Below are 14,452 nucleotides of genomic sequence, written 5' to 3' on the forward strand. Positions count from 1 at the left end.
ACTGTAGAAAAACACCGTTCTAGCTGCAGATCAGAGTACTTATCCCTCTACGTAAGACCTTCTTCACTAGAAACATAACTTTGTGGAGTAAACACCCTAATTTCGTCTTTAATTTGGCACGTATGCTTACTTTAGTCACTAGATTTAGACTCTCGTTAAAAATAGTTATTCTAATTTATATATAAAGAGAAACTATAATAATCATTCAAATGTTTTTAAAATAAAAATATCAAAATTATTTTTTTCCTATACAATATAAAAACAATTTTATAAAAGAGTCTCATTTTTACTTAAACAAACTATCTTTAAACCATTCCCCCGAATGTAAAAAATATCTTTAAACCAACAAAACTTTGTATAGTTGCTAGAAAAATGAAATTTTCATTCGAGTAAATAAAACTTTCTTAAATAATTTATACGTTTTGAAATAAATTAATTTCTAACTACCCACCGAGCTGTAAAACGTTTTGGACAAGTTATTTTATCAAGCTTCGAATTGGTTTAACTAATTTATAAATTTATTTAATCAAAAGAGGAGTGTATGGTAAACAAATTTACCTAACTGATTTATAATATTTTTTTAGTTGTTACTAAAGCAACTCCTTCTTTTTTTTTATAAATAAATTTACCTTAAATTATTCTTTTTCACCCATATTTTCTTTTGTAAATTCGAGACATGGTTACATATTAAGCGTGAGTATCTATTAAATAATTTTCGAACTTTGTTTCCTCACATTGTGATGGATTAATCCCTTTCATGCATCAGGCTCAACCCTTATTAATTGATAAACATTATCTAAAGTAACTTTGAGACGTATAAATTATAATTTCTTTTTTTTGTGTATTTTTAGATTTAATATTTTAATAAATTTTTCATTTACCCCTTTCTTTAATAACATACCGTTTTGATTATTATACTATATATTTATTTTAATTTTTAATGGAATATTTTATCTTGAAAAAATACTAAATAATAAGAGTTTGAAATTGACTAAAAGAATGAATATGTAATTATTTAACATAAATTTTACAAAATTAAAATAAAAATTATATTAAAAAATATACAAACACATCATTTTATAGTAAACAAACTAGAAGTATAAAAAGTTTTTAGACTACCATCCAATAAGAAATGGTTACATACGATAGGTTATTGAATTTTATTAAAAAAAAGCAATTTTTAAAGTTATCTTAATTTCATGATTTTTATTTGGTTGTATCTGTAAAAACATTTTATATTATCCAGTTATAGAAATAAAACTTTTTTATGTCTTTTTACATTCATTGGCTAATTTAATAGTAGTTAATATAATCAAATACTTCTAACTTACAAATTAACTAACCAACTTTTAATTTTTAACCAAAAAATATTATTTAGTTGTCAACTAACTTTCATTATAAGCAAACTTAATAATCAGCAAATTTTAATTTATTCAAAACATTTTGACCAAGACAAAAAAAAGTGTCCTTAATTAGTTGGGAGGGGGCGGTAAGAGCCGAAATCTTGCTCTTTATCTGCCCAGTGACCAAAGTTGTTCATGGGATTAAGGTGACCTTGGAAGCCATAACATAATGGATCTCCTTAACTGAATACACCACTCATTAAATTTCAAACAGAATTTTTAACGACATTGTCAACTTGCAATGAATAACGAGTGGCCCTCGGCGGTTTGACCATTGTCACCGTTTTTTCGTTTCTAGCTTGCACAGAATGTGGTAATGAGCTGTGTTTATACACTCTGGTCTCGAACGTTGTTATCTGATGCTATGTTTTTGACTTCTCACCGGATCGGTTTGACAAATGAAGGGTTTAGGGACTCTGTTTAGCTTCTTTTTTTTTTTGTTATATATATATAGGTAGTTATATATATTCTCTTAGTGATTACAAAAACATCATCTTATGTATTTTTACTTGATTTTTCATGTTTAGTTATTTGTAAGAGTAATTATAAAAGAATTTCATCTTCATACCCATATCATCTAATTATAAATTATTATTTAAATTTCTTTTAGAAAATTATTTTAAAAATCAACAAATTTATGCACTCACACAATCTGTTTACAAAACTGAACTAAACCTTTTTTTTTACATTAATTATTAATTAAAAAATGTTACATTATTTTATTTCTTAGTTTTTCATTTTTTTAAAAATAAAGAAAATAATTTATAATTGTGGTGGAAATTTTTTTAAACTGAACTAGTTCAAGCTATTTGGTTGGTTTCTATTTTTAACTAATATGTTTTCATTAATAATTTTGAAATATTACTTTTTATTTTATTTTCTGTTTACAAACATTTCTAAATAAAACTGTAAAGATAATATTTTTTATTTTCATAAGTTTCTTACAAAACTTTTTTTACAGATCACAACTTAAAAATAGAAAGAAAAAAAATTTAAAATATTTTTTTTATTTTTTATTTTTAGGATCATTTATGGAAGTATATCAAATAAAAAAAATAAAAACTTTTATAGGTTCATTGTTTTTATTGGTTGCCGTATTTTTATTGATAATTAAAAAAAATACCATTATTTTTACTTTTAGAAAATAAAAAGTATTATTTTATAATTGTTAAGAAAAAGTAAGTCTACTAAAAATTAAAACAAAAACCAATCCAACCATAAACTGCTACCAAAACACATACTATGTTTCTTAAACCGAGTCAACTAGTACATAAGGAATGATTTGGTGGAGACCCGGTCGTCTGTCTACTCGAGATATTACAAAAAACTGAAATTATTTTTTTAATAACACCTAATAGAACTATATATAATTCAACGAAGAAAAAAAGAAAACAGTAACGAATATAATGAGAAATATATAAGGATATAAAATAAAGTTTAATATCTATATACTAAAATAATTTTATACGATTATCTAATCATAAATTATTATTTGAATTACTTTAATATAATTATTTTAAAAATAAAAAAAATACTTATCATATATAATATATAATGTTATAATTAAATGACTTTATAAATTTTTTTACTCTTATTTTTCTTTTATGAAATTTATGCAAAAAAGAAGGTGTCAACATATCAGTGTTATCTTTATTTAACAAGTCATTTATTTTAAAATATCGTTACTTAGGATTTTTATCATTAGAGAATATTTACGAGTTGCCTTAAAATTAGACTCTATTACTTCTTTAAGCAATTGTTTTTCTTATAAGCCAAATAATAAAAAGAGAAAACAAATAGTGGACCTGGGTTGTGCACAGGGGATGCCTCGCCCAGAAACCAAAAACACGACAGTTTACAAAGAGAAAAAACTAGCTAAACACCCATTATAATAAAACCGAGAAGTTGTCTCGACAAATATGCTTTCAAGGTTGCTGATTATTAAGATGCCTATGCATTATTTAATTATGATGTAACATTGTGAAAATTAATTAATAAGAAGTAACAACTCAAAATAAGTTACTTAGATAGTGCTTGATTTGATTATTTTTTATTATAATTTAAAAAAATAAAAAATAAGAGTGAAAATATTTTTGTTTAAAATTTATAAATATTTTTTAAAACAAATCTAAAACTAACAACAATCTAACAATCTGATAAATGATTTCTGTTTTCTTTAAATAAGTGAAAATGCAATCACACCTGGTAATACTTGGTTTGATTATTTTTTATTTTCATTTTCAAACAAAACAGGAAATAAGAGTCAAAATACTTTGTTTAAAATTTAAAAATATTTTCTCTAAAACTATTTCAAAAAAATAGGTCCAAAATTGAAAACAACACATTAACATTTTCAATATTTTGTGAAGAAATGAAAATGTGATGGTATCAATTTTTTTTTTCAATACATGCTTTCTAAATCTTAAAAATTTAAAAATAAAAATTATCTTTAGAAAATGAAAACAGAAAATAAATCATTAAATCAATTACTATCTAATATTTTTTTCTCTATACATGTTTTTCAAATCTTAAAAATTTGAAAATGAAAATCATTTTTAGAAAATGAAAATAATAAATAAAAATAGAAAATAAACACTCAAACTAACCACCACCTAATAAATTGCATCTATTGAAGTTGTTCTCAAAAAAATAATATTTGAAATTCTATTTTTTATTAAAGATGTAGTTAAGGGTTTTTATTTATGTTTAACTTAATAAAAGTAAGTATGAGCAATATTTTTTTAATAACGCTTATTTGAAGTTTTTTTCAACTTTTTTTCATTATATGTCTATATCTTTTTTATTATTCATGTTATTCACATATTCTATCTTTAGTGGTAAAGTTGTTTTTTTCACAAGTTACAATCATATTTTATATTTTTTCATCCATAAAATTTAAATTTAAAACTTTATTTAAAAAAATTCAATCCAATATTAGATTATGTAACGATTTGTTAGGTCATTATATATACCTATATAAGCACCTAATAAAAAAAAACCATATTTTTTTAACATGAAATTTAATATACTATTTCTTGCTTACTTGTAGTTGTTGTGATCTTATAGAACCCTCAAATCGGGATACGCTGACTTTTGAAGCCATATGGCCTACGGGCAACGCCGACATCACGTGGGCTGTTCATAAATGATGACTTTCTACGGCCATTTCTTTTGCAGGTAGGTTTCTAACATCAAAATTAGATGAGTAGTTATTAATGCCTAATGCCTTATTAATGTATTATAAACTGTCGCCTTTGGTCTATGGGTAACTTAGTTACGGTAACTATATATACTTACTATCTATAATAATAATAAAAAAATTTTAAAAAAATTCCACTTCTTATTTTCTTATTTAATAATTTTTATATGTTTATTAAATCTTCTTATATACTAATCATTTTAATTTACTAGAAAATAAATATTGAATTTTTAAGTTTTCTATTTAATATTGGTCGAAGTAATGTTCAAGTCCAAATCAATAAACCCTCAAATCGAGCACCATTATAAACTTATGAACCACATATAGTGAATCATCTATTTACTCCATAGAATTGTAAACATCCATCAAATTAGTCTTTAAAATTAATAAAATGATAAAATGATTCATGAAATTATAAATCATTAATCAATTTAGTATCTTTGTTAGTTAATTTTATATAGCTTTATTAGAAACCATTTGCTGCATGGCACGCTAAGTGTATGAATTATAAGTTATAACGAAATAGGTGCACGTGTGATTGTCACATTATATGAACAAAAAATGTCCATTTCTTAATATAATCAATAGAGAATGAGCAATATTGGCCATTAGATGAATAAAACCATGACTATGTATAGTGCTTCTCAATCAATTTGCTATGGAATTAAGAGAGATAATGGCTCAGTAAGTAGTTACAATGGTGGTATTGTAGGTATTTTGGAGTGTGATGGAGGTCTGGATGCTGAGATATATGAGGTCTTAATGGTGGTGATTGGTGGTTGCGAAATTACAATGGTCTCCATGATGTTGATGAGGAAGGTGATAGATGGAGTTGAATGCATGTCCTTCAAAGTGGAGGATGTATACTTGGTAGTGGCTATCAAGTACTATCATGGTTGTCCGAAAATGGAAAGAAAAGACAGAGGATTAGGGAGTTAAAAACTAACAAAATAACTATATTTAAAGAGACTTAAACAAAATTTGTATAAAATAATGTGTTATGAATTGATGTTCAAATAGAATGTTGAGGTGGCAATTTGAATTTGTTAACAACTTAATAGTTAACGATATAGGATAACAACAAATACTAATTAAAAAAAAGAATTAATATGATAACAACTATTTTAAAAGATTAAAACAAAAAATCTTCATATAACCAGGAACGGATCAAAGAATATATTAAAGAGGGTCATTTTTTTTATAATTATTAAAATATTTAAGTTTTAAGTAAAAATTAGAGATATGATTTATTGCTAGAAAAATTTTAAGTAAAAATCAACTCAAAAACATATTTTTCTTATGTATTTTCCTTGATTAATATTTTTTCCATATATACACCAAAATTCCTAAGAAAAGGAGAGCAAGACCTTTCCTTGGCCCCATGGAATCTGTCACTGCATATAACATACATATTATATATATATATATATATATATATATATATATATATATATATATATATATATATATATATATCAAATTATAAGAAAATTACTCTTGCAAATTCCTCAAATCTAATTTAAATGCTCAGGAAAATCCAACCAGAAATTGAGGTTCCTGCTATTTACATCCCCTTTTTTTAAAGTACACCTCCTTACCTCTTTTCTACCTCACAATTACCCATTATATCCTTTTGCTTGAAGAAGACACTGCTTTTTAAGGTATGTTTATTACTAACTTTATATATTATACACCTTAATTACAAAGTAAAACTTTTGACGATAGTTTCTTGCCTTTAAGTGCATTAATTTATTTTCTAATCAAAGTCTACATCAACAATTTAGTGTCACATAAAGTTAGTAATGAACATATCTTAAAATGCATTATCACATAAAGGAAAACTTAAAATATTATATAATAATGATAAAAAAATACAGTATTATATAATGAATATATGATACAAAAAGTTTAAAATTACAGTTTAAAGATCAATAATGATAAGATAAAAATAAGACTAAAAAATGGGTATAAAATAAACATATAATTTTTTTATTTCTTGTCAACTATCTTAATTCTTAGATGATATTTTAATGAAAAACATATACCTATTTTGAAAGTTTATATCTGGAAATATGAATCATAGTTTTAGAGATACATTTTCTAGAATAAGTATATGTAATTTCAAAAATACATTTCTAGAAAGCAAAAATGGTGTACTTATTTAAAAAGAGAGAATATAATGAATAATTGATAGGAAGAAAGGGGGATATGGGAGTGTACTTAGGAAAAAGGGAAATGTAAATAGCAAGGGCCTAAATTGATAGTGCATGATAGAGATCCCTCGTGTATCACTAGTTGGCAACAAAATGGGTTGGACTTGGTTGCCTGTCAGATATGAATGTCAGTATATACCCCTGGTCCGCCATTCTTCAGATTGACCAAATGCTGACCCAACCAGATTTGGGTTATAGATGGGCTTTGTCTATCAAAATTGGACCATTAAAATGATTAACGGTACTACCTACATGGATGCCTTTTAGCTGTATTTCCAAAGTTTTAGTTGGACCAAAACACAACAAAGCATGTTTCTTTGCATAAATGAGGGTAAAAAAATAAAGACACAATTTCATTGTAAATTTGTTCAACAAAATTATATTTCCATTGCAAATGTTTGAGGTAAAAAAAAGTAAAAATAATGAAATATGATTTTGTTACCCATCATAATCACATTTTCGTTATTTTTACTTTTTCACCCACGGGATGTGCAATCCAAAGAAAACTTTAATTTTGTAAAAAGAAACTAAAAGAGAGTTTAGTTTCACTACAATTGCAAATAGAAGCAACTGCCTTTGCGTAACTTTTTTAAAATCCGTTTGCTTTTTATGTATTTATTATTAATTACTATTTTCAGAAGAAAATATTAGTGAGAGAGATGGCCAAAGTTTTACCGCTAAAGATGAGCTTATAAAAACATATTTCTGGCTGTACAAAATTAGTAAAGAGCATTCCCCTAACCCGTGGTAGGAAAATTTTGTAATCGTTGTAATTAATCCTACTAGCACTATATACGTCCTTACGGATATTGAAGCTAAATGCTTTCAGATAAATATACCCATCCTAACAATACAAGACAACTTAGAAAAATTAGACGTGAAAAGTTAGAAGAGAGAATGAAATTGGAAACAAAAGAAAGGAGGAAAGAAGCAAATAAAATAAAGTGAGCGATAGCTTGAATATGGGGAACGATCAAGTTGTAGTAGTGTTGAGTGGGATGACTATGACACTGATGTTGTCTTTGCTTCCACGAGCCATAGCCAACTCAGCCAACAACGCTGCAGCTTCTGTTGCATAGCTTATAATGGGCTCCTCTTTTAATTTCCTCCTCATTTTCCCATGGAGGCAACCTCGTACAACCTCACAAACATACTTGTTAGACACTACATCCCACAGCCCGTCACTCGCCACCACCACAAACTCATCTGCCTCTGTTCGTGCGTACACCTTCGTCTCTGGTTCTGAAATCACAAAAGGCTTCATGCAGTGATCCCCTGCATATATATTGCGTAAAATCCTCCCTTAATATTATACTCTTTAATCACATATCTGTAAAACTAACTAGATTCTCAGAATTTTACATAAACGAATCAAATCATTTAGTATAAACAATGTTAATGCATGGAAAGAGAGTGTGTGTCATTTGCCAGAGAACTAGTATCAATATCATACCATAAATGCATGATTATTCAAGAGGAGATTCACAACAAATAGTGTGTGATTCGAAACTTTGTACTTCATAACATGTAACCAAATTAATAACATATGACACAGAGACTGACGGACAGTGGAATTATGTAACAAAATTAAGAAAAAAAGTACCTATGGATCTGGAAGTAGCAAGTACTCCCAAAACACGATTTCCGTTCCAATTAATGACTCTCCCACCTGCCGCTTCTATCCTCTCTTTTTCGTCTGGACGATCAGGCTGATATAAGGAAAGAAAGCCCGTGTTAAGTTCCGTGACGCCAAAACTATTCACTGACATGCAATAAGTAAATTAATTAATACAGTATCACCTTATGGTCACGTGAAAGTGGCACAGCTACACCGCCACGGCACAACACCGCCCTCGAGTCACCACAATTGGCCACCACAATCTCCTCCTTTCCGACCACCACCACGGCCGCCGTCGAACCCATGGTGTTTCCGCCGCCGCCATCTTGCTCCTCACCAACTCCAATTTCCTTGTCCATCTTCATGAAACACGAACACATGACCTGGCACCAATCCAAGCCTCTGCCTCCTGCGCTCTCCCTAACTTCCTCCGCCAGCAACAAGTGCAGCCTGTCGCGGCAAGCGTTTGCCACCAAGGTCCCTCCGTGGCCGTCGTAAACAGCGAAGAAATCGTAACTGCCACAGCGTTGTTCCGCCGCCACCAAACCTGGAACCACCTTGACCGCGTCCTCCATCGCGCGTCGCCTCCCTATCACGGATATGAAACCGTGTGATGCGGCGGGCTTGGTGTAGCAGTCGTCGTCGCAAGGACGCTTTCTCTTCTTTGGGTTGCTGGAATGCATCTGGCAACTGTGTCCGTTATTACTGTTTGAAAAGCTGCATGTGTGATCACGTATGGGCATGCACATGGTATCAGGCAGCGCGCACCGGCTTCACTTTTATTTTTGTTTTGTTTTCGATTTTCTCAGAGGAAACTTATACTATTTAAGTTTGGGTTGCTTTTTTATAGCATCCCACGCTCGCCAAAGCTGAACGGATTCGGAGGAAAGTATAATCTGGAGCGTATACGTGTGCTTCGAATTTGGATTATGCGAGGAAAACGTGGACGGATAGGATTTCTTATCTTCATACGTGGCGCCTCGGTTTTGCTTTTGGTCGGACGTACCTGGTTTAGCTAGCCCACAAGATTTAATTAATTCTCCATCGATGGTGAGATTTCGTGATGTAAATAATCTTTTACAAATTAGTTTCATTTACCAGATGTTTATGAAAATAAAATAGGTTATGATTTTATCAAAGAAAGTTAGAGTTTTAGTTTATCAAAAAATAAAATACAAATTTAAGGGTAAAATATTTTGACATTTGAAAAATATTAATTTGATTCTCATAAAATTTTACTTATTAATTTATTTCTTACAGAATTAAAACATATTTTTTTTATGATTTTCAATAATAAATCTATTTGATGGTTAAAATAGACTTAATTATTTTTTTCTTTATCTTTTTAAGCACACTAAAATTTATTATTGTGTCACATTTTTTTTCTAATCTCATTAAAAGGTGTGAAAAAATTATTTAAAGAGTAATAAAACTATAACTTTTGAGGATTTTATCCAAAAAAATTATTTAATTTATTTTGGAAGATTTTAAGTGTTACATATAACCAAATTACAATGTAACTTTGTTAATGACTGTTAATTCGTTGGCAAATGTATCAATTTGTCCGAGTAGTAATTTAAAACAGTAAAATGGGATATCATTTTTCCTGGGATTTTGCTTGTGCTCAAGCTAGTGCGTATTCAATTTGTGTGCAATCAATGAATGAATTGGAGAAATGCTAAATAAATCATTTTTAATTTGCAAGGTAGACGATGATGTGATTTTAAACTACAACTGAGTAAAGAAAACAAACACTAAGATTGATGAAGGAAAGCGAATGCTGGAGTTGATTATGTTGGGGGCTCCCTATCGAAACTTCTATTGATGTAATTTGGTTAATTTATCTCTATTTAATAATACTCTAATTGTCACCTACATCCGTGAAAACATTCTAACTGTGATTCCTCATACGAGAGAACTTAATTCCCTTAATTCCTTTCTTAATCCCTCAAGAACTAAACTAGTTGAATTACATGATTAATAGAGATGTACAATTCAGCTAAACTACCTCACACTATCCCTAACAATGAAGCATTTCATATGCTCTTCCAAGTTCTTAGAATTAACCACATTTCTCAATGCTTAAACCCTAACATAGCATATGAATGGATGATCAAACCAGGTACATGGAAATAAACACAGGAAGGAACAATGAAACTAGCAATAATATTAAATAGATAATATGAGTCTTTACATCAAGAGAGTTTGGTGAAAAGCTTCTCAGCAATGATTTGTTTAACCCTTCATGGTCATGAAGGGCTCAAATGTACATAAGGATGTAAAAGGTGAAGAGATAAGGAATCAAGATGAATCCGTGGAAGAGAATGGGCTCCTAATGATTGCCTTCCTCCTCTAGCTCAAGCTTTAGGATTCTCTATTCTTCTGAACAAGCTCCTTTTTTTTCTTCTCTTCGTTTTTCACTTAAAAACACTTCCTGAGTTTGAGATTCTGTGACTACGCGCTGAGCGCAAGTAAATGGTTGGACGCTAAGCGATCCATGTGCGCTAAGCGCTCCTTCACCTGACTGCAGGTTCTTTATGCTGCTTCTTCACGCTAAGCAAAAACCCTCTCGCTAAGTGACAATAGCCCGCTAAGCGAGCTTGGCGCGCTGAGCGCGATCCATCATACTTCAACTTCTCTCTCTATTATATATTTGTAAAATAAAAATCATCAAAACAGTATGAATTAGCAATTTAGGACACCTACTACACAAAAATTCAAAGGATGTCAAAATTCTAATGATTTACACCAAAACAAGCAATAAAATGAAAGAATGTTGTTAATTCTTATATGTTTTAATTACATAATTTACTTATGCATATTAGTTTTCAATTACACCAAATTACAATATAAAAGAGTTATTGTCGAGGATAATAAAAAAATGTTTACTTTTATCGAAATTAAATTAATACAAATTTTTTATGAAAATTAAATTAATATTTTTCAAATTTTACACAAATTCCAAACATATTTTACCCCAAAAAATTAACTAGTTCATTGAATCAGCCGATTAGACTCGAATTTCATAAGAAACATGTATGGGAATTTGACGACAAAATAGAAACGCAGATGAATTGCATAAAGACTAATAAAGAAATTCAACAGAATAGTAAAGAGGGGGGTGAATGTTTTAGACAGAAGGACGGTGGTAATTGTAAGTTGCATGTCTGGTTTGAGGGATAGGATCCAAAAAGTGGGGATTGCTTTGAAGAAATTAAAGAATAAAGATAAAGAATATTGAAGTTAGGAATAGGATGGTGGTATATAGGCGGCAAAATGAAAATGGTGTAAACGTGGCCATTTCACTGGGAGAGTGCTTCTGGATCGTTGACAACATCATAGCCACAGTTATCCAACAAGTGTCCAAGGAATGAAGGGCATGCAGCAAACAAAGCATTACGCATCCTAATTCTTCCAGAACCTTCTTTTCTGATTTTATATATCAAAATATCTTGCTACTCTCATATTTATAATTGTTCAAGGTTAAATAATGTAAATAAAAATGAAATATTGTCATATTTAAAGCAAAATAACATTATTATTATGGTTACTGTTTTGCATATAACATAGTAATTATTACAAAACATTAATTTTTACTTTTTTTAATGTTAAAATTTATAGTGCATAGTCTTTTTTCGCTTCTACCAAATATAAAGATTAAAAATGAATAAATGTTGGGTTAAACTAAATTAAAATATCACATTTTAAAAAAAATAAAAGTATCTTAATTTAAGTTTATATGTTTTCTATATCTTTCAATATATAAAATATATTGATATTTTTACATAAATTGATCGACCAGATTGATAAGACTCAAAACAGTCAACACCATGAGCTTATCTATTAGATGAGTCATCGATGCATACATTCGGGATTTTTATACATCAGTAGTGCATTCATTTGTATAAACGCTTGACGAAGGAAAGCTATACGATTGCCGCTGCAATAATACACTTATTGTATTATCATATTACAAATTTTTTAGCATTCTTTCCGACAATTTTGCATCAGGCCTCCTATATGTTAAAGCTCCATTTCTTGCTTTCATGGGTTAGGAAATTGAGAACTTTAGTCAAGATTTATTTTTGAAGGTTTAGTTTAATATAATTCCTTATTTTTATTTAGTATTTCTAATTTATTATGGACAGGCGTTGGCTTTCAGAATTTAAGATAAAAAATGTTTAATAGAGAGGGATATGATTGGCCATTTGGCAAAGAAATAAAAAAGAAAGAGTCACGTCGAGTCGAAGATGTAGAAATTCAGCCCCAGCCTACAAAGCTAGGAATTTTCAACAATCTTTTGATTGTTTACTAGCGATAACGAGGGAGGGGATGATGATGATCCTGTTCTTCTCAACTGTTGTGTCCAAGAATCTCATTCTCAGTTATCACAATAATAATATTTTTTATGGTTTTATTAAATTATTTGATAGTCTAGAAAATATTTATTAGTATTTGTTTAATTATGTAAGAAATTTTTGTTTCAAATGAACACGCTCCAAGAATCACATTATGTCCGTGCATTGACTTTGTTTGATTGACTTGGGATGTTGGTATTGAAAATGTAAAGGGATGTCTTAGAAGTTAGAACTCGTGGGTGGGTAATAGATGCTTAATTTGCATGAGCATGAACATTATTCAAGTATCTAATTGGTCGTGAAAATGTAGCAATTGAATTGAAAGTGAAAGTTAAACATAATTAATTAGGTTGGGCAAGACAAGACCCTTTTTGTGTGCTATTTATGGAGTCCAGTATAGCCCATTGTGCCAATCAAGCAGGTCAAACATGCCCGATTTTATAGGTTGCCATTGAGTAACACAGTTCGACCCTAGCATTATGGATTCTTCGAGTAAGTTTGTCGGACGAGACTCAAATGGTCGAGTCTAGTGAAAGTGTATATAAAAGTAGTAGTGTATTTTAGTACAATATTTTTTTTAAAATATATATATATATATATATATATATATATATATATATATATATATATACGTAGACTACCGCAACTGTGATGAGAATCGATATAGAAAGAATTAATTTTTTATTGGTTCGCGTTGCAACCTATTTAGAAAATAACTTTTTATTTCAGTTCTGGATTAATTTTAAAAAAAATACTTACATCCTATGTTGACTACATCTCGTACTAGGAAGTTGAAAACGACGGATGTGAAAATCTTATTTGTACTAGTATATTCTTGCCTTCGTGGATTCTTCTTCTTCTCAAGTAACGTAAAAGAGACAGAACATTTCAAACTCAGTTCGTGCATGATGGACGATGATTCAGTCATGACATTGGCATGTTTAACTGTAGGCATGAAAATTCTGAATCTGAGTGGTATTAGAGTTAGCTCTGCTGGATTAGGGATATTAGGGCATGTTCCTAAACATAAATCCTTAATCAGACACGACAATGGATGACACTATCATGCATCTATGTGACAGCATAATGCCTTAATTATAGGATTCTGATGCTCCCAAACAAAGCTTTCATAAATACCTATTTTAAGATCTCCTAAACCACTGTTAAGATCTCGCTACTATTTGCATGAAAACGATTGTAAAGGTTGAATATATATGCAGCATAGCCAAGTTAGGAGTGGAGCTTAAGTTATGCCATATATATATATATATATATATCATAATATCAAGCTTCCAACTTCCAAGAGCACAGACATTAATCTCTCAGATACATATCTCACGTACAGGCGTATCATCGATGTGAATCTATTCCTAAATTAACTAACTAGTAAGGTGATACGAGTAATTTTTGTTGCCTTTTGTTTCTTTCTAGTTCTAACACAACTTCTATCAGGTCAAATTTACGTAGTATTGATTCACAGTGTATTTAGAAACAGTTGAAAAAGAAGCAATCATGTTTAAAATGTAAAAATTATAGTTGATTATTAGCTTCTTAAAATTATATTTAGATGTGAAGCCAAACATATACTAAAAAAAATGTAGATTTGCTTTATATTTTAGTGAGACCCACATTCAGATTTTTCTAATTTTTTTATCCATAAA

The 14,452-nt window shown here is 29.3% G+C and overlaps 1 protein-coding gene across 2 annotated transcripts; it reads right to left on the reverse strand.

The window, feature by feature from the left end:
- Positions 1–7,563: 7,563 nt before the first annotated feature.
- On the reverse strand, positions 7,564–9,313 carry LOC114425389 (probable protein phosphatase 2C 8). 2 transcript variants are annotated; one of them, XM_028392318.1, is made up of 3 exons: positions 8,616–9,313; positions 8,419–8,524; positions 7,564–8,057 (listed from the first exon to the last, which is right to left on the reverse strand). In XM_028392318.1, the coding sequence occupies exons 1-3, from the start codon at positions 9,180–9,182 to the stop codon at positions 7,789–7,791; spliced, it is 942 nt and encodes a 313-aa protein (XP_028248119.1). In that variant the 5' UTR covers positions 9,183–9,313; the 3' UTR covers positions 7,564–7,788. The 2 variants fall into 2 exon arrangements, with proteins under 2 accessions (XP_028248119.1, XP_028248112.1); XM_028392311.1 differs by having other exon boundaries at positions 7,564–8,090; positions 8,616–9,310.
- Between the last annotated feature and the right edge of the window lie 5,139 nt (positions 9,314–14,452).

The sequence above is a fragment of the Glycine soja genome, chromosome 1, assembly GCF_004193775.1.
Source record: "Glycine soja cultivar W05 chromosome 1, ASM419377v2, whole genome shotgun sequence".
NCBI classification, from domain to species: Eukaryota; Viridiplantae; Streptophyta; class Magnoliopsida; order Fabales; family Fabaceae; genus Glycine; species Glycine soja.

Bases quoted from the DNA above. Each gene is read 5' to 3' on its own strand.
- LOC114425389 (XM_028392311.1), bottom strand. From the start codon at position 9,182: ATGTGCATGCCCATACGTGATCACACATGCAGCTTTTCAAACAGTAAT. The intron at 8,525-8,615 runs GTGATACTGTAT...TCCTTATATCAG, and splicing joins CACTTTCACGTGACCATAAG to CCTGATCGTCCAGACGAAAA. The intron at 8,091-8,418 runs GTACTTTTTTTC...ATATATATGCAG, and splicing joins TGCTACTTCCAGATCCATAG to GGGATCACTGCATGAAGCCT.